We start from the raw sequence: 19,780 nt of genomic DNA, 5'->3' as shown, positions 1-19,780 counted from the left end.
CGTCCGCATTCAACTGCAGTCACAGCATTGCATTCGCATAGGACTTGGGATGAAAGGCTGCCATCGCGAAAGTCACGTGCGGCGAAGATCGCCTGGTCGCTCGTCGTCGCACGACTCGGCTTCCTTAAATCGGCTCCCTTTGCTCCGCTCACGGTCGCGAGTACACCCGAGTGAGCGACAGTAGCTACACAGCGTGCACTGCCTTGCAACGCCGGCCGCCATGGTCTACACCCCGCTCGACGCTCCTCATCAGTCAACTTATCCCGACTCGCCCTCGCGCCACGGCCAGAGCGGCATCCGAGCTGTTGCTTACGACTCGCACGATGACGGCTATGACAATGCGCCCTTTCTCGGCTCCTCAGGCGTCCGCCCGCCCAGCTTCCACTCGCACGACGAACATCCCTCATCCGCCGCTCAGGGCGCAGGGCTCTATATCGGCGACGACGATGACGCGGCTGGCGAGCTGACGTACGCGACTGGCGGCGCGAGGCGGCTCCCGCGGGCGTACGACTCGACGCGCGAGATGTACGACCCGGACCTCGAGCTGCACCTCGACTCGCACGGGGAGGCGGGAGGCGCCGTCGGACGGTCTCCTGTCCCGCTGTACTCGCAGGCGGGTCTCAGGAGCGCGAGGGACTGGGAGGAGGACGTCAAGGACCCGGGCGAGTTCGAAGAGAGCTTCGAGGCGGGGCGGGGAGGGAACGACGAGGGCGACGGTGACGAGCAGGACGGGCTGCACAGTCCGGCGATGAGCTACCAGGGCGGCTTCGGTGCTCCTCCAACTGTGCGTCATCCATCAGGCTCCCTTGCTTCGGTCGAGACGGCTGACAAGAAGCTCGACGACCCGCAGACGGCCCACCTTCGCCGCAAGAACCTACAGACCCGCCGCGTCAAGCTAACCGACGGTAATCTCGTCATCCCCTGTGCCATCCCCACGCGCCTCCTCGGCTTCCTCCCGCGCAAAGACGGCGACGAGTTCACGCAGACGAGGTATACGGGCGTGACGTGCGGTCCGGACGAGTTCAACGAGCGGCACTACTCGCTCCGTCCGAGCCTGTACGACCGCCAGACTGAGCTCTTTGTCGTCATCACGATGTGCGTCGTCCCGTTCGTACCAAATCATGGAACGGGCCGTTCGGCTGACGTTCCGGGCGTTGCCTGCTGCGTCTGCGCTCACAGGTACAACGAGAACGAAGAGCTGTTCTGCCGCACGCTGCACGGAGTCATGAGTATGTCGCAACCAGTGACAGCTCATTGTGCGTGACTGACAGACTACGTCCCGCAGAGAACATCTCGCAGCTTTGCAAACGCAAGAAGAGCGCGACATGGGGTCCCGACGGGTGGAAGAGTGCGTCCATGTGCGCCTGCTGTTATCGAACATCCCGCTGAACACCCTGACTTGCAGAGGTCGTCGTCTGCATCGTCGCTGACGGACGCAAAGCGATTCACCCGCGAGTGCTCGACTGCCTCGCCGCCCTCGGCGTCTACCAGCCCAACGTCGCGACAAACCAGGTCGACTCGCAGCCTGTCCAGTGCCACGTCTACGAGCACACGACGCAGATGTCGATCGCGCCGGACCTGACGTTCAAGGGGCTCGAAAAGGGGATCGTGCCGTGCCAGATCATGTGCGTCTCGACAATCCGGTTTGACCACTCGCATGCTTGGCTTCGGTAGATGACGGTCTTCTACTCTCTTGCAGGTTTGCGCTCAAGGAGAAGAAGTGCGTCCAGACTCGCGCTACCGCTTCGTCCGCGCGCTCTTCGATAGTGGGCTAATCTGTTTTTCTGCGCCCCAGTGCCAAGAAGATCAACTCGCATCGCTGGGCGCTGCAAGCCTTTGCGCCGCAACTCGACCCGCGAGTCGTCATTCTCATCGACGTCGGGACCAAGCCGGCAGCCAACTCGCTCTACTCGCTATGGAAGACGTTCGACGTAGGTTGTCTCTATCGTGTTTCCGCGACTTCGCATACGCGCGCTAGTCGGAATAATCGGGAGACCGAAACAAGAGGAAGGTGCTAATGCCTCAAAATCGTGTTGCCACACAGATGAACTCGTGTGTCCCGCACGACATACCGCTCTGCCCGGTAAATGTGCTGACAAGCTTGCTACAGCAACGTCGGCGGCGCATGCGGCGAGATTGTCGCGATGAAGGGCAAGTTCTGGCTCAGCCTTCTCAAGTGCGTTCTCTGCTTCCAGTCAACCCCTGTAATTCGGGAGACGCTGATAGTGGCCTCCACTCAGCCCGCTTGTCGCAGCGCAAAACTTCGAGTACAAGATCTCCAGTACGTCACGCAGTTCCGACCTGTCGAAATTCGCGCGGGTTCTCACCGGGTCGCTTCGTACGCAGATATCCTCGACAAGCCGCTCGAGAGCATCTGCGGCTACATTAGCGTACTTCCTGGTGCCTTCTCTGCATGTGCGTGGGCCTCGGCAACTCGCTGCTCGACACGCTGCTCACCTCGTGATCGCTTGCAGACCGCTACATCGCCCTCAAGGTTTGTCATCCGTTCTCGGCCATCGCTAGAGCCTCCATGCTCATGTTGACATGCGCACAGAATGATGAGCTTGGTCACGGTCCACTCGCCAGCTACTTCAAGGGCGAGCACCTTGCGGGTCACGACGCCGACTTGCAGACATCGAACATGTACCTCGCCGTACGTTCACGTTCACATGACATAGTAACACAGGTCATCACAGGCTGAACCTTACCTTCTGCAGGAGGACCGCATCCTCTGCTGGGAGCTGGTCGCCAAGCGCGGCGATGCATGGGTGCTCAAGTACGTCAAGGGCGCCAAGGGCGAGACGGACGTGCCCGACACGATTGCCGAGTTCATCGGTCAGGTTCGTCAGCTCTCGAAAGACACGCGTACTGCTCACGAAACTAACCGCTTCGAGTCGTTAGCGGCGGCGCTGGCTCAACGGCTCGTTCTTCGCGGGCGTTTACGCCCTGCTGCACACCTTCCAGCTCCTCAGCACGTCGCACTCGCGCAAGAAGATCGCATTCCTATTCTTGCAAGCGATCTACAACTTTGTCAACGTCCTTTTCTCCTGGGTCGGCCTTTCGTCGTATTGGATCTTCTTCATGGTGCGCACATTTTCCGTGTTCCGCCGCATCTGCTGTGGATTGACAGCTCGCGCCTTAGGTGCTCACGACCTCGCTTGAGGACCCGACGTTCAAGATCAAGGGTATCGCAGTCGTCAACCGCATTATGCAGTACGCGTACATCGGCGCCGTCATCGCGTCCTTCCTCCTCTCGATGGGCAACCGCGTCAAGGCGGCTCGTTGGAAGTACATGGGTGTTGTGAGCAGAGCCTCGGCGTCCCTTAGCAGGAGCTTGCTCACTCACCCGTCCACAACCGTGCAGATCATCATCTACTCGGTCACGACCGCCTACATGTTCGGCGCTGCGGGCTACTGCGTGTACAAGGCGGTCGAGCAATCGGCCGAGAGTCTCATCATGGCGCAGATTGTCATCTCGCTCGTGTCGACCTACGGCATCTACATCCTCGCGAGTCTCATCGCGCTCGACCCTTGGGTGTGTAGCTCTGCTTGCGCGGCTTCGCGAGACACTCACTCATCTCTTGAGCACCACAGCACATCGTCACGTCGATGGGACAGTACCTGCTCCTTTCGCCTCTCTACATCAACCTTCTCTCGATCTACGCCTTCAGCAACCTGCACGACTTCTCCTGGGGCACGAAGGAGCAGACAAAGTCTGAGATCGACCTTGGCATCACGCGCAAGGTCGGGCAGAACGAGGTCGACATGGCGCTGCCCGCCGACCAGACCGACATTGGTGCGCACACTACCAGCGTCTCCGCTCGTGCCGCTCACTCAGTGTCGCTCTTTGCATGCAGACGTTGTCTACGACCGCTCGCTGCACAACCTCAAGACGCGCCCAATGATCATTCCGCCTGCCCTCAGCGACAAGCAGAAAGAGGAGGCCGTGCGCGACCACTACCAGAGCATCCGCACGAACGTCCTCCTCTCTTGGGTGCTGACAAATGTACGTCGCGCTGTTGCTAGCCTTTCTTGCCCTCAGACCGTGCTTACTCGGCGCAACCCGCAGGCGCTCCTTGTTGCCGTCATCCTCGAGGGCGACTACGCCTCGACGTTCAGCGAAGGCGGCGGGAACGGCAGGACGCAGGTCTGTGCGTGCATGATGATGATTCCAAACACAACTGTACTGTGACTGATGGCTGGCCGCTCGCAGACCTCGTCGTGATTCTCATCGCTGTCGCCATCATGTCCTTCATCCGCTTCATCGGCTCGACGGCGTACGTCATCGACGGGTACGTGCGCGTCGTCGGCGGATGGGTCCAGCGACAGCTCTTCGCGCGCCGTCAGGTCAGCCAGCAAGGTCAGCTGCGCCGTCGCGGCGTTGGGGGCGGCGGGACGGCCAGGAGCGAGGCTGGGACCGAGATCAAGAGCGACAAGGTCGAGGACGACGGCGCGAGCAGTATCGTGGAGCGGGACGGGGCATCGCTTGCGGGAGGGCAGGCGACGACGGCCCGGGCAACGAGCTCGAGCTGGTACCTGCGTGGTTGAGCAGAGGCGGACACTCTTTCTCGTCGGCGCGCCGGGTGCGCAGCCGCTGTGCAGCGCTCTGTAGAACTATTCTCGACTTCGCATATTTCAAAGATTTGCTCTTTCATACGAAACTCCCGGCGTCTCGCTCGGCACGAGGAGGCGGTGCAAGAACTGCGAAAGGGCCGGGCGTCTAGGTATCGACGCTCGGGTCGCACACCGTCGAGTGCACGATGCGCAGCGTCGCTAAGGGCTCGTACTCCGAGCGTCCTCCGAAGTCCGTGCCGAGCCTTTCCCCGTCACTTCGACCTCGTGCCTCCGCCGTCGCTCACCTCGCTCTTTGAAAGCTTGACCTTCACGTGGAGCCGCTCCCTCCGGGGTCGCCTTCCCTCCTCAAAGCACTGTGCCGCGTCTGATCTCGCTTTGCAACATGCCTGGTGAGCCTCTGTCGCCACTGCAAGCGGCGTCGTGATTTCGACCGGACGCAGTGCGCGAGGTCAGCACGCAAGGAACCACCTCGCTGACTTTCCTGAGCTCACCCTCCAGCGCAGCTACCTACAGCACCTCCAGCCAAGCTTCCCAGCACTTACTTCGGTCCTGAAAAAATGGATGCAGGAACAAACGAGCCGCTTTCGGTGAGTCCTCTCGTTTCTCGTCGCCGGGCAGACCGGGGCTGGCTGACGCTTTCGTACCCTCCGCCGCCGTTACAGCCTCCCGCTGCTCGAGCGCAGATGAGTGTAGAGCAGCAGGACGAGGCGGAAGACGAAGCTGCGCGACTGCGAGGCGGCGGATGTTGCGCGTGCGGCGCCGCGTTGGGCGCATGCATAGGCGGCACGATCGGCGGGCTCATCACCCTGCCTATCAAGATCCTGACGTGTGGCATCTGCTGCTGAGTGGCAGAAGATGCCGCCATAGACACTCGAGTTGAATTCCGCGTTCCGGGACCTTCTCACGCAGCACTGTACATCGCATGTTGTACTTTCTTTGCTGTCATACCAGGCTTGCAGCCGTCATTGTGGACTCGCACGATGGCCGCCCTGCGAGTTTACCGTTGCTGCAGGCCGTTCCTCAAATCTCCTGGTGGCATCGTGCGCGACGTTTTCCGACAGGGGTGGGCCTTCCCGCACGGCTTTGAGATTATATACACAACAGTTACCGAGCTTGTCGAGAAAACGGCGATCCCTTTTGGTGCCAGCGTAATCCGCGAGAGCGAAGTAGAAAAACGCGGAACGACTGCTGGCAAATTCTGGCTACCGGCAGCCTCCTCGTCAGACAGCGATTGCCGCTCGACCGTGGAGCAAGAATAGGTAGCTATGCCTAGGGTGCAGTGCCGGACCTTTTGAGCAACGATCAAAATTTGGCGGCACCCTCGCTTACGGCCACCACCTCGCTCATTTATCGCTCCACAGGTTGCACCGCCTCCGCCGGAGGTTTCGCCACTCGGCCTCGCTTCTGTCTTTGCTTCCTGCACCTTTGTGCGCTTCCTTGTATCGCCACTCCACGCTACTTCACCAGAACCGGTCCTGCCCCGCAACGAGCGTCTGCTCAGTCGCCCACCACACGCACCTTCGTCACCTCGCACTCGATCATGGGCAAGCGTGAGTTCGCACGCTCCGCCGTGCTTTTGCGCTCGGAGCAGAGTCGACATCGTGCACTGCGCCGTGTCCAAAGCTTTCAAACCCCGAGATTGGCGCAGCTTATCCTCCTCGAACTTGCAGACCCGAAACCTCCTCCTCAAGCTTACGGTGGCGGGTCGTACCACGGACCTCCGCCACAGGGTATGTACGGACAACCTCAAGGCGTACGTCTCTCTTTCGCCCTGCGTAGGCTCTCTGAAGAAGCAGTCACGCTGATCTGCCTCCGCCTCGTTCGCTTGACGCACTTCATGTCCTCTCGCCTCGTTTCGACTCGCTCTTCCTCTCCAGCAGTACGGTGCCCAGCCGCAAATGGTGGTCGTTCAGCCACAGGAGCGGCGCGATGACGGGCCGGGCTGCTGCGGCATCTGCTGCGGAGTCTGCGCCGGCGTGACCTGCGGAGCGTGCTGCTGCCCGTGTTGGGTCTGCTGAACACGGAACAGGCGGAAGAGCGGACAGAGCGTAGAGGAGGAGACCGCGATTACTGGACCTGTAGCCACTAGGACGGACACTTCTCGGTGCTTGCGACCCGTACATACCCTTGCGTTTCTCCTGCATGTTGCGCATTACATACACGACTAACAGATCATGGGCGAGAGGTGTAGGGATTGCGGACGCCGTTGAAAGGCGCCATTCTCCACGCAAGAGGAAGGCTCGACGCCCTTGTTTCACTCTACATCTACATTGTACAGCGCGCGCCGCAGCACACCTCCATCAACGTCGACACCTTCCGCCTCTCAGCGGCTCCTCACCCAAAGGTGTCCATCGGTGCCGCTCAGCCGAGGAGGTCGAACGCATCCGACGCCGAGATAGCCGTGACCATGTCGCTCTCGAGGAACTTGGCGACATTGATCTGTGCACGCGATACGGATCAAAGGAGCCGTCAGTTGCGCAAAACAAGCGACGGCAAACGATGCCCGATAGGCGCACCTGGTCGTTCAGCCCCTTCCTTCGCCGCGTCTTGAGGACAAAGTCGCGTGCGAGCGCCTGTGCGGGTGCAGGCTCGAGCGGGCGCAGCTGGATCGTCTTGTCAAGCGGGTCGCCTGTGGAAGTCATGCAGCCAAAAGGGTCAGCAAGATGCCCCAGTCTTGGCCCCTCCCTGACTGGACAGAAACACACCAGGGCAAATGGACCAGTGGTCAAACGTCTGCAGGCAGAAGGCCTGGCCGAGGGTGTGGGCTGCAGGCGAGAGACGGTGAGCACTTTGCGAGCAAAGTCGAGCGGAGCGAGAGACGCACTGCGAAGGTCAGTCTCAAAGCCGTTGGCGTCGACGACGGGGATGTAGGCCTGGACGGTGAACAAGGGCGAGCCCGGTTTCGGGATGTCCTTGGTGACGTGTCCTCGCCGCCGCGCGAGGATCTCGTAGATGGCCGGGATGCAGTCTTGCGGCGTCTGGATCTCGACGAAGTAGACGGGCTAGGTGCGAGGCCCCTTCAATGGTCAGCCAAAGACGGCATCGTCCGAATGAACGAGCACAACGCACCTCCTGCAACCGCGGCGTCGCCATGAGAAAGCTCGAGTAGCACACTCGCCGCGCCGTCGGGATGATTTGCCCTCCGCCACGGTAGATCGGCTCCTGTGCGAGATCTGCGCCGAGCAGGCGGAACTTGACGTTCCGTATCGCTGCGAATAGGATGCAAGTGTGAGCGATTACGCAAGCGGATCGAGAGGGAAGCAACGTACGCTCGTCGCACAGCGGTCCCTCGCGGCATCCCCACTGGAAGCCCTGCTTGATCGACTCCTTGACCGAGTACAGCAGCTTCTTGTCGACGTCGCTCGGGAGCGTGTCGTCCATGAGCAGGTTGGGGCCCTGGTCGTCCGGCCCGAACGCCCAGATGCTCCGCGACGCGAGCAGGTCCCAGCCGTACTTCTGCTGGAAGTGCTGGCCGAGCTGCTTCGGCGGGAGGCGGATCGACACGCGCCCGGTCTCGATGTCCTCGGCGATGCCGCGCTCGAGCGGCTCGGCGATCATCGTGATCTTGTTCCTGCAGAAGCGCAACGACGTGAGTCAGCTCGCGCTACGCGTCTTATTGCAATAAACAAGGGAAAACGCACTTCTTGTTGGGCGTGTCGGCGTAGCACTTGAGCGCACTCGTCTCGACGACCGTCTCGCAGAAGCGCACGACCGGGTCCGACACCTTGATCTCAATCTCGGCGAACATGGCGCGGAGGTCGTGCATGGCGCAGTCGAGGTAGAGCTCGCCCGTGCCGATGAGGACGTGCTCGCCCGACTCTTCGACGCGCGTCTCGGCGAGCGGGTACGTCTTGTTGACCTTGCGCAGGCCGTCGAGCATCTTTGGCAGCTCGGACGGCATGAGCGGCTCGACCGAGACCTTGAGGACCGACTGGGTAAAGTGCGCGAGCGGGCGGAAGATGCGCAGCTCGCTCGCGGCGTAGTCGCTCGCGACGAGCGTCGCCGTCTTGGAGATGCTGCCGTCGACGCCCGAGAGGTGGACAAAGTTGCCGGCCGGCATCGCGTCCGTCTCGATTTCGTACCGCGCCTCGCCGACGTAGATGCCGCCAATCTGCTGCACGACGAGGTCCTCCTCGTCGTCGGGCGAGTAGCCCTCGCCGAGAACCTTGACTTCCTGTCCGACCTGCGCCGTGCCGCTCAATACGCGGCCGAACGCGCGGAACTCGCTCGCGTCCGGCGAGGGGTACAGCTTGACGATCTGGATCGCGAGCGGGCCCTCGGGGTCGCACGCGAGGAGCGCCTGCCCGAGCGGCGAGTCGAGCGCGCCCGTGTACGTCGACTCGATCTTGGTGCGCGCCGCCTGCTGCGGGTTGGGCACGTGCTGCGCGATCATGTCGACGAGGCCGGCGGGCGGGCCGAAGAAGTGCGCGAGGACGAGGCGGAGGAGCGGGCGCACGTCCATCTTGAACACGCTCGGCTTGAAGTAGATGCCGAGCTGCTCGAGCGTCGCCTTGAGCTTCTCGGTGTCTTCGCCGAGCACCTGCGAGTACAGCTTGTACAGCGGCTCGAGGATAAAGTGCTCGAACCCGCGCTTGGCGCCCGGCGCAGCCTGGCGCGAGAACTTGCGCGTCTCGGGGTGGTAATAGATGTTGCCCCACAGGCGCGCCGCGAAGGGCTCGAGGTCGATCGGGCCGTACGTGTCGGCGTACATCTTGGCGAACGACTTGAGCGTGAAGCACCACCCCATCTGCGTCGACGCGAACGCAACGTTGCCGCGCTCGGGAGAGACGCGGAGCGCGGGGTCCGGGTCGAGCTCGGAAATGACCGTGTTGACCTCTTCGATCGTCTGGCGCAGCTTGAAGTAGGCGTCGCCGGGCGGGAGTCGCAGCTCGAGGATGAGGCGGTCCACCTTGTTGACGACGACCGTGATCGGCACCTTGTTCTTGACGAGGTGCTGGATCGTCTGCGTCGTCGTGAGCATGACGCCCTCGACCGCGTCGACCACGACGACCGCGCCGTCCGCGACCCGCACACCGGCAGCGATTTCGTCGACAAAGTTGGCGTGGCCGGGCGTGTCGATGAGGTTGACGAGGTACGACTTGCCCTTTGTGCTCGGCAGGACGAGCGACATGGGCGTCGACTTGATCGAGACCTTGCGCGACTGCGAAAGCGTGTGCGTGTCGGTGTAGCGGAGCTGTGCGACGGGGCAGCTCAAGTCAGTCGTGCCGCCTCTTTGTCAATAACAGGTCGCGACTCACAGGCTGGTCGACATCGACGTCGAGCTTGTGCGTCTCGTGCACGAGGAGGTCGACGAGCGACGTCTTGCCGTGATGCAGGTGACCCACAATCGCCACGTTGCGCACCGACTCCGGGTTCGACGCCAAGCCCATCATGAATCTGCACGCGACAAGTGCGCAGGTCAGCACGCTGTGTAGCGCTCGAGGGTAAGGAGGAGAGGACAGACTGGTCATCCCACCGCCGCTCGGGTCCTGTTGCCGCGCCCAGGCGGAACTTGCGCGTCTTGACGGGCTCAATGATGGGCACCGACAACGGCTGTGCGTCCTCTTCCTGCACCATGGTCTCGACATCGGCGCCGTAGACGGCCGACGCGCTCGGGTAGTACGTCTTGTCGTCGTGCAGCACGATCGCGTTCGAGGCGGGAATGTCTGTTCGAGATGAATGCAGTGTCAGCTGCTGTGTACTGTGGTCTCTGGCGGACCCGGGATTGCGGGTGCATGCAGAGCGCCCGTCCTCGACTTGACGAGGAGAGGGGTGCCAGTCGCGCTCGTCAAGCCACAGAAGCACGAGGTACCACGCACCGTCTACCTCCATGCCCTCGAGAGGCTCTGCTGCGTCGTCCTCATCGTACGCGCGGAGTGGGGCGGGCGAGGGCTCCGCCTGCTGCTGTTGCTGCTGGTAGTCGTCCTCGTCCGAGGCGTCCGAGATGTCGTCCTCGGGGCCAATGTAGTTGCCTGTGAGATGCAGTGGTCAGCTTGGCACGGGTCCTGCGGGTCCACGAGCTGCAGAGAGCGCGATCATCTCGCGTGCGGCCTGCAGTTCCGCGACGGCGAGTCGAGGGTGTGGCGGGAAGGTGGGGAAAGCTATGCGACGCACCGTACTCGTCGTAGAGGTCTGCGCCGTCCATGACTGAGCGAGCGTCGGCGGGTGGCAGCGGGCGATGCGGAGGGGGACGAGGGGAAGGAGGTGCGACACCGACGGCGCGCGACGAAGGGCAGGTCTAGCGTGAGCCGTGCAGCTGCAGCAGTCCAGTCACTCGCGGTATTTCTGCTCAGCGGAACACGCGGCGAGGCGGGGCGAGGCAGACCCTGACCTTCGTCCTGCGCCGCATCGCGTCTCGGTCCTCTCGCTCCCTCTCCATGCCCATTCCACCGATTTGACTGGTCTCGAGCTGCTCCTACTAAGCTGTGCTGTCCTCTCGACCGGACCACCGGCGCGCGCACGCCTCCGTTGCCCAGCTGCTTGGCGTTCACTCGCTCCCCGTTCTGCACCTGCTCCTGCTTACGCCCCATGCTCTGAGCTGCTGAACGCCTCTCCCGATGCACCAGGCGACGTTGTCTCAGCTCTGAGCCACCCTGGCCGGCGGGTGTCTGCCCTAAGTTCCACGGTGCCGCGGTGCTGCCGCAGTTTGCCTTTGTTTTGCCCCTCGTTTCGCGAGCAAACCTCCGCTTTTCGGTCAGAAGAGCTCTCTCCTGCTATCAGTCGATCTTTCAACAGCCTCTAAGCAACCGCGCAAGTGCGCTGGATGGCGGGAACGGCGTGCATTGCACGACAGCCGAGGTTTCCTCTTGTTCGACTGGCGAGTCGCCTCTCACATGCCTGACAAACGTGGCAGGTATAGGCTCAGTTATCCCGTGAAGGTCACAGCAGTCCACGTGTTCCGTAGATAAGCAGCTCGGCAGTGCTACAGATGAATTGACCTAAATGCAAGGGGAAAGGAACGGAGCGCGCGTGCAAGAACGACTTTGATGCGCATCCGCGGCCGGCTCATGGCATAGTGGAAAGGCACGGTGGTCGTAACTTCGAGCAGTCGGCAAGCGAGGACGAGTTGTAGCGAGCGGGAACACGAGCGAGCGGCGGTCCGCCTTGTTCGGCATGTCGCACGCCCACAATCACTTCAAGCCAGAGAGTGAGCCGCCCAGCCCTGCTCCGTGGCTCGTACTGACCCCTCTGTCTCGCAGTGCAGACCGCACACGACCTCGGCGTGCTCCTCGTCCGTCCCCTCATCGCTCGTTCGGCCCCGCACGACGATGGACCGAACCCGCGGCACCTCGTCCAGCGGGGCCTTGCCATAGCTCGCTGACACGAGCGCTTGTGCAGGTGGCGATCAAGGCGCACGGGAAGCGCAACCCGGCGACTGGCAAGATCGAGGCGCCGTACGGTGAGGTACGTCGGACGCGTCTCTCGAGGTGCCCTCGCTGCCGGGACGTGGCTGATCATCGCACGTACATGCTGCCTGGAATCTCTTTGACTGTCGCGCGCTCCTGTCCTCGCCGGCCCGTCTCGCCTGTCCACCATCGTCGTTGCATGACGGACTCTCGCAGGTGTTCAAGGCGACAGAGAAGACCCGTACGCTGCCCTCTTTCTCTTGAGGTTATTTAACGTTGCTCACGCGAACCTGTGCTCGCAGTCGAAGCGCTGAATGGCACGCTGCGGTCGGCGAAGCGCCAAAAGAAGGTAGGCATCGCGCCCTCTCCTCTTTTTCGCCCTCTTCCCTTTGATTCAGGCTGAGTCTGCTGCGACGATCGCGCGTGATGCCACTCCAACTGACACCTTCGGTTCTCTGCTTCCCGCCCTGGTCCGTGTCTGGACAGGTCACCTTTGAAGGCGAGCTCCTCATGATGCCCAAGGACAAGGACGTCCTTCTCGTCCTCCTCGACGACGGCTCGGACGCAGAAGCAGAGCGCAAGGTTGAGGAGACGCTGCCTTGAACCATGCGCCGCGCTGTCCCGGACTGCCCGCCGGCAGCGTTGGGAATATCGCTGTGCCGCCGGCACAAACATCTGAATCAGCTTGTACATTCAATTTCCGCGCAAAGCATCATCCAGCATGTTTCGAGTCGAGAAAACCGAGCCAAGAACGTGGAAGGCACGCGGGCTGCAGATCACAAACTGTCTTTTGCGAAGGTGTACAACTGACGAGCGAGAGGCGCGATTCGGACGCGTGCGAATAGAAAAGGCAAGTCAAAGGAGGTGAAACAGGGGAAGGAGTACAACCAGAGACGGGCAGGTGTGCAGAAAGTCGGAAAGCAGGGGACGATGCAGCCTCAAACCACGGGCTTCGCCTCGCCGTCGCTGGCCTTCCGTCCGGCCTCCATCAGCGGGTCCGCCTGGCTTGCCGACGCCGCAGTCGGCGTGTGCGCTGCCGTGCCCGTGCCGCCCTGCGGGTTGTACGTGAACGAGTTGAACGCGAAGGGGTCGGACGATGACGAGTTCGAGAACGGGTCGAGCGCCGTTGGCGACATGTCCCTGCAGCATCGTGCAACTTCCGTTAGTCCTGTGCCACGCGAGAGTCGACGTGAGACGGTCAGAAGAGAGCGGAGACGCACAGCGAGCCGGCAACGTTCTCCCACGAGAAGAACCCGCTTGCACCGCGCCCGACGAGCATCGAGTTGAAGAAGTTGGCGTCGCTCAAAAAGTGGTCGACGTCCTCCAGGCCCGCCGGCGCGGGCCCCGCGCCGCCGATGCCGGCGGAAGACGAGCCAAGGGGCGCGCCGTCAAACATGCTGTTGCCGACGAACCCGCTCGGCGTCTGCACGGCCGAGAGCCCGCCGCTTCCAGATCGGTACTGCGCGAGGGGCGTCGCCGCGTTCGACGACGCCGCAAACGGATTGCTGAAGGGGTTGGCGGACGTTGCGGCAAAGAGAGCGGGCGAGGGCGGGAGTGCGCCGCCGAGAGAGACGTTGGGGAGCGAGGAGGCACCCGCCTCGGTCGAGAGGGTGCTGTCGAAGGCCCCGTCACCGAAATGCTGAGCCGTCGAGCCAGCGGCAGCGAAGGGGCCCAACGCCATCGACGTCGCAACATCCACACCGCCGTGGACCGGGTTCTCGTCCTCGTCACCGCGCGTGCTCGTCCCCCTGCTGCGCCCGCCGCCGTTCTCGAGCGCCTTCCAGCTCGCTCCGAGGGCGCGCACAATGACGTAGCACGTCATGGCGGCGTGCCGCGTGTCGCCCTGCGCAGCCTCCTGGCAGTCCTTCATAAGCTGAAGGAGCTGCTGCTCGAGCTCGTCGGGGTTGACCAGCTGCGCGAAGCGCGAGTTCGATACGCGGACCTTGACGAGGAAGACGGTCGAGTATAGCATGAGGAGGAAATTGACCTGCAAGGGACCCGGCATCAGCGATCGAGCGGTCCTCGTGTGGCTATGAGTACGCACATCCGGGCAGTGCCGGAGCACGCTCAGCTCGGCATAAGCGTGCGCAAGCTCCAACAGGCTCCGTGCAGACGAGATGGTCGACGAGACGCTATCCGGGTCGTCCGAGGCGTCGCCGTTGCGAAGCATGGTGTGCAGTGGAATCGTGTTCAGGAAGAGCTTCGAGGCGTCTGCAATAGGCAACGAAACTCGTCAGTACAGAACCCTCTTGTCGTATCGCCCCAAAGAACAGACGCACAGAAGTAGAAGAGGAGATTGTTGGCGATCGGTTCGCCTGGCATCGGGCACCAACGCGCCTTCCATTCGTCCATGCGCGAATTGAAGAGCTGCGCATGTCCCGGGTCAGTAGTGACCTCGGCGAGTGGAGAGCAGTCTGTGCACCTTCATGACGACTTGGCTCGGCATCTCGTCGCCCGCGCAGCTGAGACCGTACAGCCGGTCGCGGAACGTATCCATGACCTGCCCGATGATAGTCTGCAACTCGACATGCGCAATGACGCCTATTGTATTGGAGTCAATAGCAGTCAGGTCGCTGGACGAGGTGCTGACGCACCGAGGTCGAACGGCAGGCACTGCGGGTGCAACGGGAGAAGAAGCGGCTTGGCCTCCTGGATCTGGTACGGGCGCCCCATGACGGTCGACATGCTGCGTGGGATCGCCATTCATCAGCCGCTTCGTACAAGTGGATGTGGAACCGCAGACGTACTTGCGGTCGATCACGAAGACCATCAGCCACGTCCTCTCGCGATTGAGCGCGTCCCAAGCGTCCTGTTCCGAGACGGCTTCGGGCCCGTCCTTCGGGAGCGTGATCCACGGGTTCGGCTTCGAGGCGTTGCCCGGCTTCGACAGGTGGCGGTCGACAAAGTCGGTAGGACGGAAGAGATTGAGCTCGAGAGCCATGCGAATGCCCTGCGCAGGACAAGATTCGTCAAGTCGGCTCGAACAACATGTACACGCGCACGCACCATGCCGAAGTAGAGCCACGCGCGCTTCGGCCGCTCCTCGCGCCCGGCCGCGGCGCTCTCGCCCGTCGGCGGATACGTCCACACGGTCAGGATGCAGCACGCCTGCACGCTCTCGACCGAGCGCTCGCCGTTGCTGACGCACTCGACGAAGCAGCGGTGCGCCTCCTCGTAGATCTTCTGGTGCAGCGTCGGGTCCGAGTGGAAGCGCGACGCGACGGCGAGGATGACGGTGAAAAGGAAGGGCGACGTCGCGCAAACGAACGGCGCCGTGTGTCGCGCGGGGTCCAGGAGCGGCAGGTGGATATAGGCAAAGTCGAAGAAGATGGTGAAGAGCTCGACGGCGAGTTCGGGCGTCACGATGCCTTTGCTCAGTACGGCAGGCGTCGCACCCGCCGCGTCGCTCTCGATTGCGCCGAGACGCTCCTTGTTGCGTTGCAGGGCGTCCGTCACCGTACTGAGCTTGAATGTCGGGTCGAGGCCGGTGAGCTGCGACCGCCCGTCAATCTGGGCGGCAAGCGAGGCGTCGGCCAGCAAGGCGAGAGACGAGCCCAGGCCGGGCAAGCTGGTCGGCGGACCGGCTGTCGGCGACGGATTTGACGGCGAGACAGAGACGTGGCGGACGGAAGGGAGGGGAAGGTTGGTGGCCGCCTGCGTCGGACTCACACCGAGGGCGAGGTGCGGAATCTGCGCGCTGCCGGGTACGCCGCCGCTATAGCTCGCGGTCGACACCGACAGAGGCGAAATGGCGAGCGGGTTGCTGAGCGTGGGCGAAGTCGTATAGGTCGGACCCGTCGCGACGGAACCGTGCCGAGCGCGTTTCACCTTCCTGCTCGACGCCGGAAGGTCCTGCGTTCCGTCGGAGCCAGGCGAAGGAGACTTGCCGTCGCCCATTCCGTCGACGAACCCGAGCGAATGCCCGCGAGCGACACTCGAAGCGCGTCGGCCAGTGTCATCGGCCGACTCGCTGCCATTGGCACCGATTCCGTCTGCGAGAGAGGCCTGCAGTTGCGACAGCGCGGCAGGGTCGGGCTTTTCACCCGATCCAATCGAGTCGAGCACGGCAGAGAGGCTCTTCTCCACCTGGCGGAACTTGTCGACGAGGGTCGCTTCGTTCTTCTGGCTGCTGCTGCACGGGGGGACGGTTCAGTCTCACGGGTACGCGCAGAGCGGGAGAATTGACCCAACCGAGATGGACGCTTGCCCCGTTTGCTCTCGACGAAAACGCACTCGTGGTTGCCAGCGCGGCAGCTGCGATTGAGAATGAGACGTTAGCACGACGTTCCGTACCGGAACTGCGAAAACGACGGCGTGCGTACCGCTTGCAAGGCGGCTCCTCTGCGCCATCGCAGCGTGTCTGATGGAAGCAAGGAGCGTCAGCACCAAGGCTTTGAGGCAAGGCCGGGAGGGCATTGCTCGGGATGCAGACGAGCAGGACGTTCGCGTCAGTCGACACGAAACGAGCGAGCGAGAAACTCGCTCGCCGGCATTGCCATCGTCTCGCTTGACGCGCCTGTCGAAGCACACTTGCGTGACAGACATCCTGTCCGCTCAGAAGTTTCCCCCACCTGCATACCATCACGCGCTCGGCAATCGCAACACTTCCAGCAGGCGCGAGACAGCGCAGAGGAGCGCAAGCAGCACGGGCCGTACCTTGAGCCTCCTGCACGCGAGGCAGGCGCGACTGGTCCGCTCGCCGCCGTTCGACGTCTCGATGCGGATCCCACCCTTGTGGGCGTTGACGAGGGCGTTGCCCTGGAGGAGCTTGCCGTCGGGCCCGTAGACGGGCGGCAAGGCAGACGAGCTGGGCCCTGCTGTGCCCGACGACGACGTGCTGGTCGCGCGAGGAGGTGGGGCGGCTTGCGGTCCTCGGCCAGCGCCTCCTGCGGCAGTCGACGAGCGACGAGCGGGTGGGCCGTCGTCGATGGGGATGTCTGCGGCCATGGCTGGTGCTCGCGACGCTCGACACGGGTTTTCGAGACTCTGTGTATGCTGGCCTGGACGAGAATAGCGGGGGCGCCGTGAGGGGGAGCGAGGAGCGAAAGGCGGAGCCCGGCTCGGAGAGAAGGCCGAAGCACGCGCATGTCTCGGGCCCTGCGCACCTGACCTCATCCTCAAATTGCAGTCTAGACCTCGACTAGGTAGCAAATGTATCCGCGAACACCAAATGCTCTACAGCTGTCGAATGCTGAGGAGGAAGAGACACGCCCTCCTCTGCAGTCCGGCTCGAATGCTTTCTTGCTGCTGCGTGGCCTGTGGCTGTACTTAGGAGGGACGGATGCGCGGGAATGCGAGAAGAAGGACGTGCACCTTCCCCTCGCGCTACGGTACCTGTCGTTCGTGCAGACTACCTTGCTGCCAATGCCTCGGCGGCTGCGCTACCCGAAGCTGTCGATTCCGCCAGTCCTGCTGGCTGCGATCGCAACGCCTCGTCAGCACAGAAGCGACCAACGACAGCCGGACGATGCTCGCCGGTTCGGGCAGGTCGGCTCGCCATCCCGCTCGTCTTGTCGCCCGTCAGCGCATTCGACTTGCCTGTCCAGTCTACATGCTGGCCGCCTAGCTGAGCATCTTCCCAGGCTGGAGTGACCGCACTCAGCGCTCCCAACACTGCATTATCGCTTCGCGGGGCAGGCTCACCCAGATGGCCTCTGCCGCGACAGGCAGCTCGCGGTCGCGTGCCTGAGAGAAACGCGGATCCGTGCTGCAGAGGCCATGCTCGCGTGCACGACGGAACCCAATCCCGCCCTCGTTCGGCCTGCGCCGCATTGCGTCTCTCAGCTGCGAGCTGCTTCTTTCGTTCGTTCAGCTGCGACCGAATCCTCCTCGTCATTGCAGAGCAGGGCTTGGCTGCTGGAGTCGCTTGCGCGCCGCGAGACGCTGCTCTTCTTTCCTCCCTCTCGTTCGCTCGTTCGCCGCCGCCTTCTTCCACCCTCTGCAGCTGGTTCTGCCCCCCTTCGTCTTTCTTGCACAAACTCTTGCAAACGCCGGTCGTATCCAGCCCACCTCCCTTCCAGCCAGCAGCCGTCATGTACTCGACTCTCCCCCTCGCATTGCTGTGCGCCCTCGTCCTTCCCTCCTCGTCGCTCGTCGCCGCCCTCCCGGCGCCGCTCGACCTCCTCGCCCTGAACGGCTGGCGCACCCTCCCGCCCGGCATGGGCATGTACAACGCGACGGAGCAGCCCGCGAGCCAGCAGCAGCACCACCACGTCGCGCCGCCGCCGCGGCCGAGCGAGTCGGCCAAGGTGCTCGAGGCGCGCGCGCGGAACGTGGTCAAGAACCCCAAGGTCGTCAAGAACCCGAAGAACCCTTACTTTTCGAGCAGCCTTGCGCCTGAGCCGACAACGGCAACCACCAGCACCGCTGCACCCTCGTCTTCGTCTGAGCCCACCTCGACGAGCGAGACTACGAGCGCCGCACAGCCATCTTCGACGGGACACGTCTACACCGGCGGGTTCGCGACATATTACTGGGTACGTGCGGATCGTGTGTCAAGCAGAAAGACGACGTCGGGCCTTTGTCGGCTGCAGCATTACACGCGCCATCATGCTTACTGAGCCTTTTCTCGCGACCCACAGCAAAACGGCAACCCGGGCAACTGCGGTGCTTACAAGCAGGGTGCGTCTCTCGCGCCTGATCCGCCGAACCGCGCGCGCGATAGAAGCTGACCTTCTGCTTGAAACCACCCGCAGACTCGGACTTCATCGTCGCGCTCCCGACCCGGACGTACGACAACGGCGCGCACTGCTGGAAGAATGTGCGCGTGACGCGCGTGTCGGACGGTGCGAGCGTAGTGGCCATGGTCGCCGACTCGGTGCGCTTGTCTCCTTGAAGCTCTGCATGCAAGAGTCGGACTGTGCTGATGCTTACCTGTCTTGTTCATTCCGTGCAGTGCCCTTCGTGTGTCAACGACGCGAGCATCGATATGAGCTACGCTGCGTTCACCAAGATTGCGACAGAGGAAGAGGGGATGGTACGTCCAGCTTCGTCAGCCCTACCGCCGTTGCAGCCCAGCCCTTGCGCATTCCCATCGTTGCGATGTGGTGCTGACAAGGCTGCATCGTTGCAGGTCGCGGTCACCTGGGAGTTCATCTAGTTCTCACCGCCCGACCTCTTCTCCCTTGTACCCTTTCGCTTTTACTCGTTAGACCTGACTGTAGCCCTAATGCAGCCGTGCGCCCCACACGTGCATCTCAAGGAGAGCGGCTGTGTGTTGCATCCCGCTGCAGAGACGTCCATGGCAGATGCCGTCTCGCGAGAAGAGCGGCGTTTCGGGCAGGCCGGGCAGGCCGGGCAGCGTCCGCCGGCGCCATAATGGAAAGCGAGTCAAACAGTTTACAGCTCTCGGTATGGCTAGCGGTTGGAGCGCCCAGCAGTCGGCATGACTGAGCGTCGGACGTGCGAGCCGTTCGAGCGAGTCGGGCAGAGCATCCAGGGCACGCAGGATCAGCAGAATACCCTTGAGCGCTAACGGACGCCTTGATCGCAGTCTGTCTGTACTGTTCCAGAGCCAGCGGCGGCAGTAGAAGCGACAGAGACGAGCAGGGCGGTGTGGCAAAACGAGCGAGGTGGCGTAAACAGTTGCGTCTCCCAAAGCGCAGACTACAAAGCTCGCGTAAGTGCGAACGACCCTACATCGACGTTCATGCGTCTAGCAGAGCGCGCGCGGCGTCAGGGGAGGCCAGCGGAGGCGGGTGGCGGATGCTGCGGAGCGAATCGAGGGGAAGCAGATAGTGGCAACGAGCGACGCGAGCGGCAGGAGAGCCGCCGGAGACTGTCTGGGGCAGCGAGCGACGTCCTGTGGCAAATCGGGCGTCGGGACAGCCGACGGGAAGGTCGCCGGAGCGGGAGGTCGA

The 19,780-nt window shown here is 62.8% G+C and overlaps 5 protein-coding genes across 5 annotated transcripts; 3 read left to right on the top strand and 2 right to left on the bottom strand.

Annotated features, from left to right (window-relative positions):
* Window positions 1-220: 220 nt before the first annotated feature.
* Window positions 221-4,548, top strand: JCM10292_002411 (uncharacterized protein; the record flags this gene model as incomplete). Its single annotated transcript, XM_076652269.1, has 21 exons — window positions 221-784; window positions 851-1,095; window positions 1,180-1,229; window positions 1,286-1,348; window positions 1,406-1,625; window positions 1,700-1,720; window positions 1,796-1,931; window positions 2,045-2,052; window positions 2,111-2,176; window positions 2,241-2,281; window positions 2,347-2,415; window positions 2,475-2,494; window positions 2,555-2,653; window positions 2,718-2,840; window positions 2,902-3,084; window positions 3,143-3,301; window positions 3,365-3,535; window positions 3,595-3,796; window positions 3,858-4,006; window positions 4,070-4,151; window positions 4,214-4,548. 21 exons carry the CDS (start codon window positions 221-223, stop codon window positions 4,546-4,548), a joined length of 3,006 nt encoding a protein of 1,001 aa, XP_076502190.1.
* Window positions 4,549-6,936: 2,388 nt separating this feature from the next.
* JCM10292_002410 (116 kDa U5 small nuclear ribonucleoprotein component) lies at window positions 6,937-10,720 on the bottom strand (the record flags this gene model as incomplete). The annotated part of the gene is made up of 11 exons (XM_076652268.1): window positions 6,937-7,014; window positions 7,092-7,204; window positions 7,281-7,340; window positions 7,400-7,577; window positions 7,645-7,784; window positions 7,845-8,146; window positions 8,217-9,769; window positions 9,834-9,972; window positions 10,040-10,241; window positions 10,395-10,547; window positions 10,690-10,720. 11 exons carry the CDS (start codon window positions 10,718-10,720, stop codon window positions 6,937-6,939), a joined length of 2,949 nt encoding a protein of 982 aa, XP_076502189.1.
* Window positions 10,721-11,688: 968 nt separating this feature from the next.
* Window positions 11,689-12,524, top strand: JCM10292_002409 (uncharacterized protein; the record flags this gene model as incomplete). Its single annotated transcript, XM_076652267.1, has 6 exons — window positions 11,689-11,722; window positions 11,775-11,806; window positions 11,914-11,979; window positions 12,138-12,162; window positions 12,224-12,270; window positions 12,408-12,524. 6 exons carry the CDS (start codon window positions 11,689-11,691, stop codon window positions 12,522-12,524), a joined length of 321 nt encoding a protein of 106 aa, XP_076502188.1.
* A 335-nt stretch (window positions 12,525-12,859) lies between these two features.
* Window positions 12,860-16,868, bottom strand: JCM10292_002408 (Zn(II)2Cys6 transcription factor; the record flags this gene model as incomplete). The annotated part of the gene is made up of 11 exons (XM_076652266.1): window positions 12,860-13,061; window positions 13,142-13,908; window positions 13,966-14,132; window positions 14,201-14,288; window positions 14,344-14,462; window positions 14,516-14,607; window positions 14,669-14,871; window positions 14,928-16,050; window positions 16,113-16,175; window positions 16,244-16,281; window positions 16,578-16,868. 11 exons carry the CDS (start codon window positions 16,866-16,868, stop codon window positions 12,860-12,862), a joined length of 3,153 nt encoding a protein of 1,050 aa, XP_076502187.1.
* A 1,085-nt stretch (window positions 16,869-17,953) lies between these two features.
* On the top strand, window positions 17,954-19,020 carry JCM10292_002407 (RlpA-like double-psi beta-barrel domain-containing protein; the record flags this gene model as incomplete). Its single annotated transcript, XM_076652265.1, has 5 exons — window positions 17,954-18,397; window positions 18,503-18,542; window positions 18,617-18,738; window positions 18,817-18,897; window positions 18,994-19,020. The coding sequence occupies 5 exons, from the start codon at window positions 17,954-17,956 to the stop codon at window positions 19,018-19,020; spliced, it is 714 nt and encodes a 237-aa protein (XP_076502186.1).
* Window positions 19,021-19,780: the final 760 nt, after the last annotated feature.

Source organism: Rhodotorula paludigena (assembly GCF_050403205.1).
Source record: "Rhodotorula paludigena JCM10292 DNA, Rt_paludigena_JCM10292v1_ctg70, whole genome shotgun sequence".
NCBI lineage: Eukaryota > Fungi > Basidiomycota > Microbotryomycetes > Sporidiobolales > Sporidiobolaceae > Rhodotorula > Rhodotorula paludigena.
This window is presented reverse-complemented; position numbering and strand designations above follow the sequence as displayed.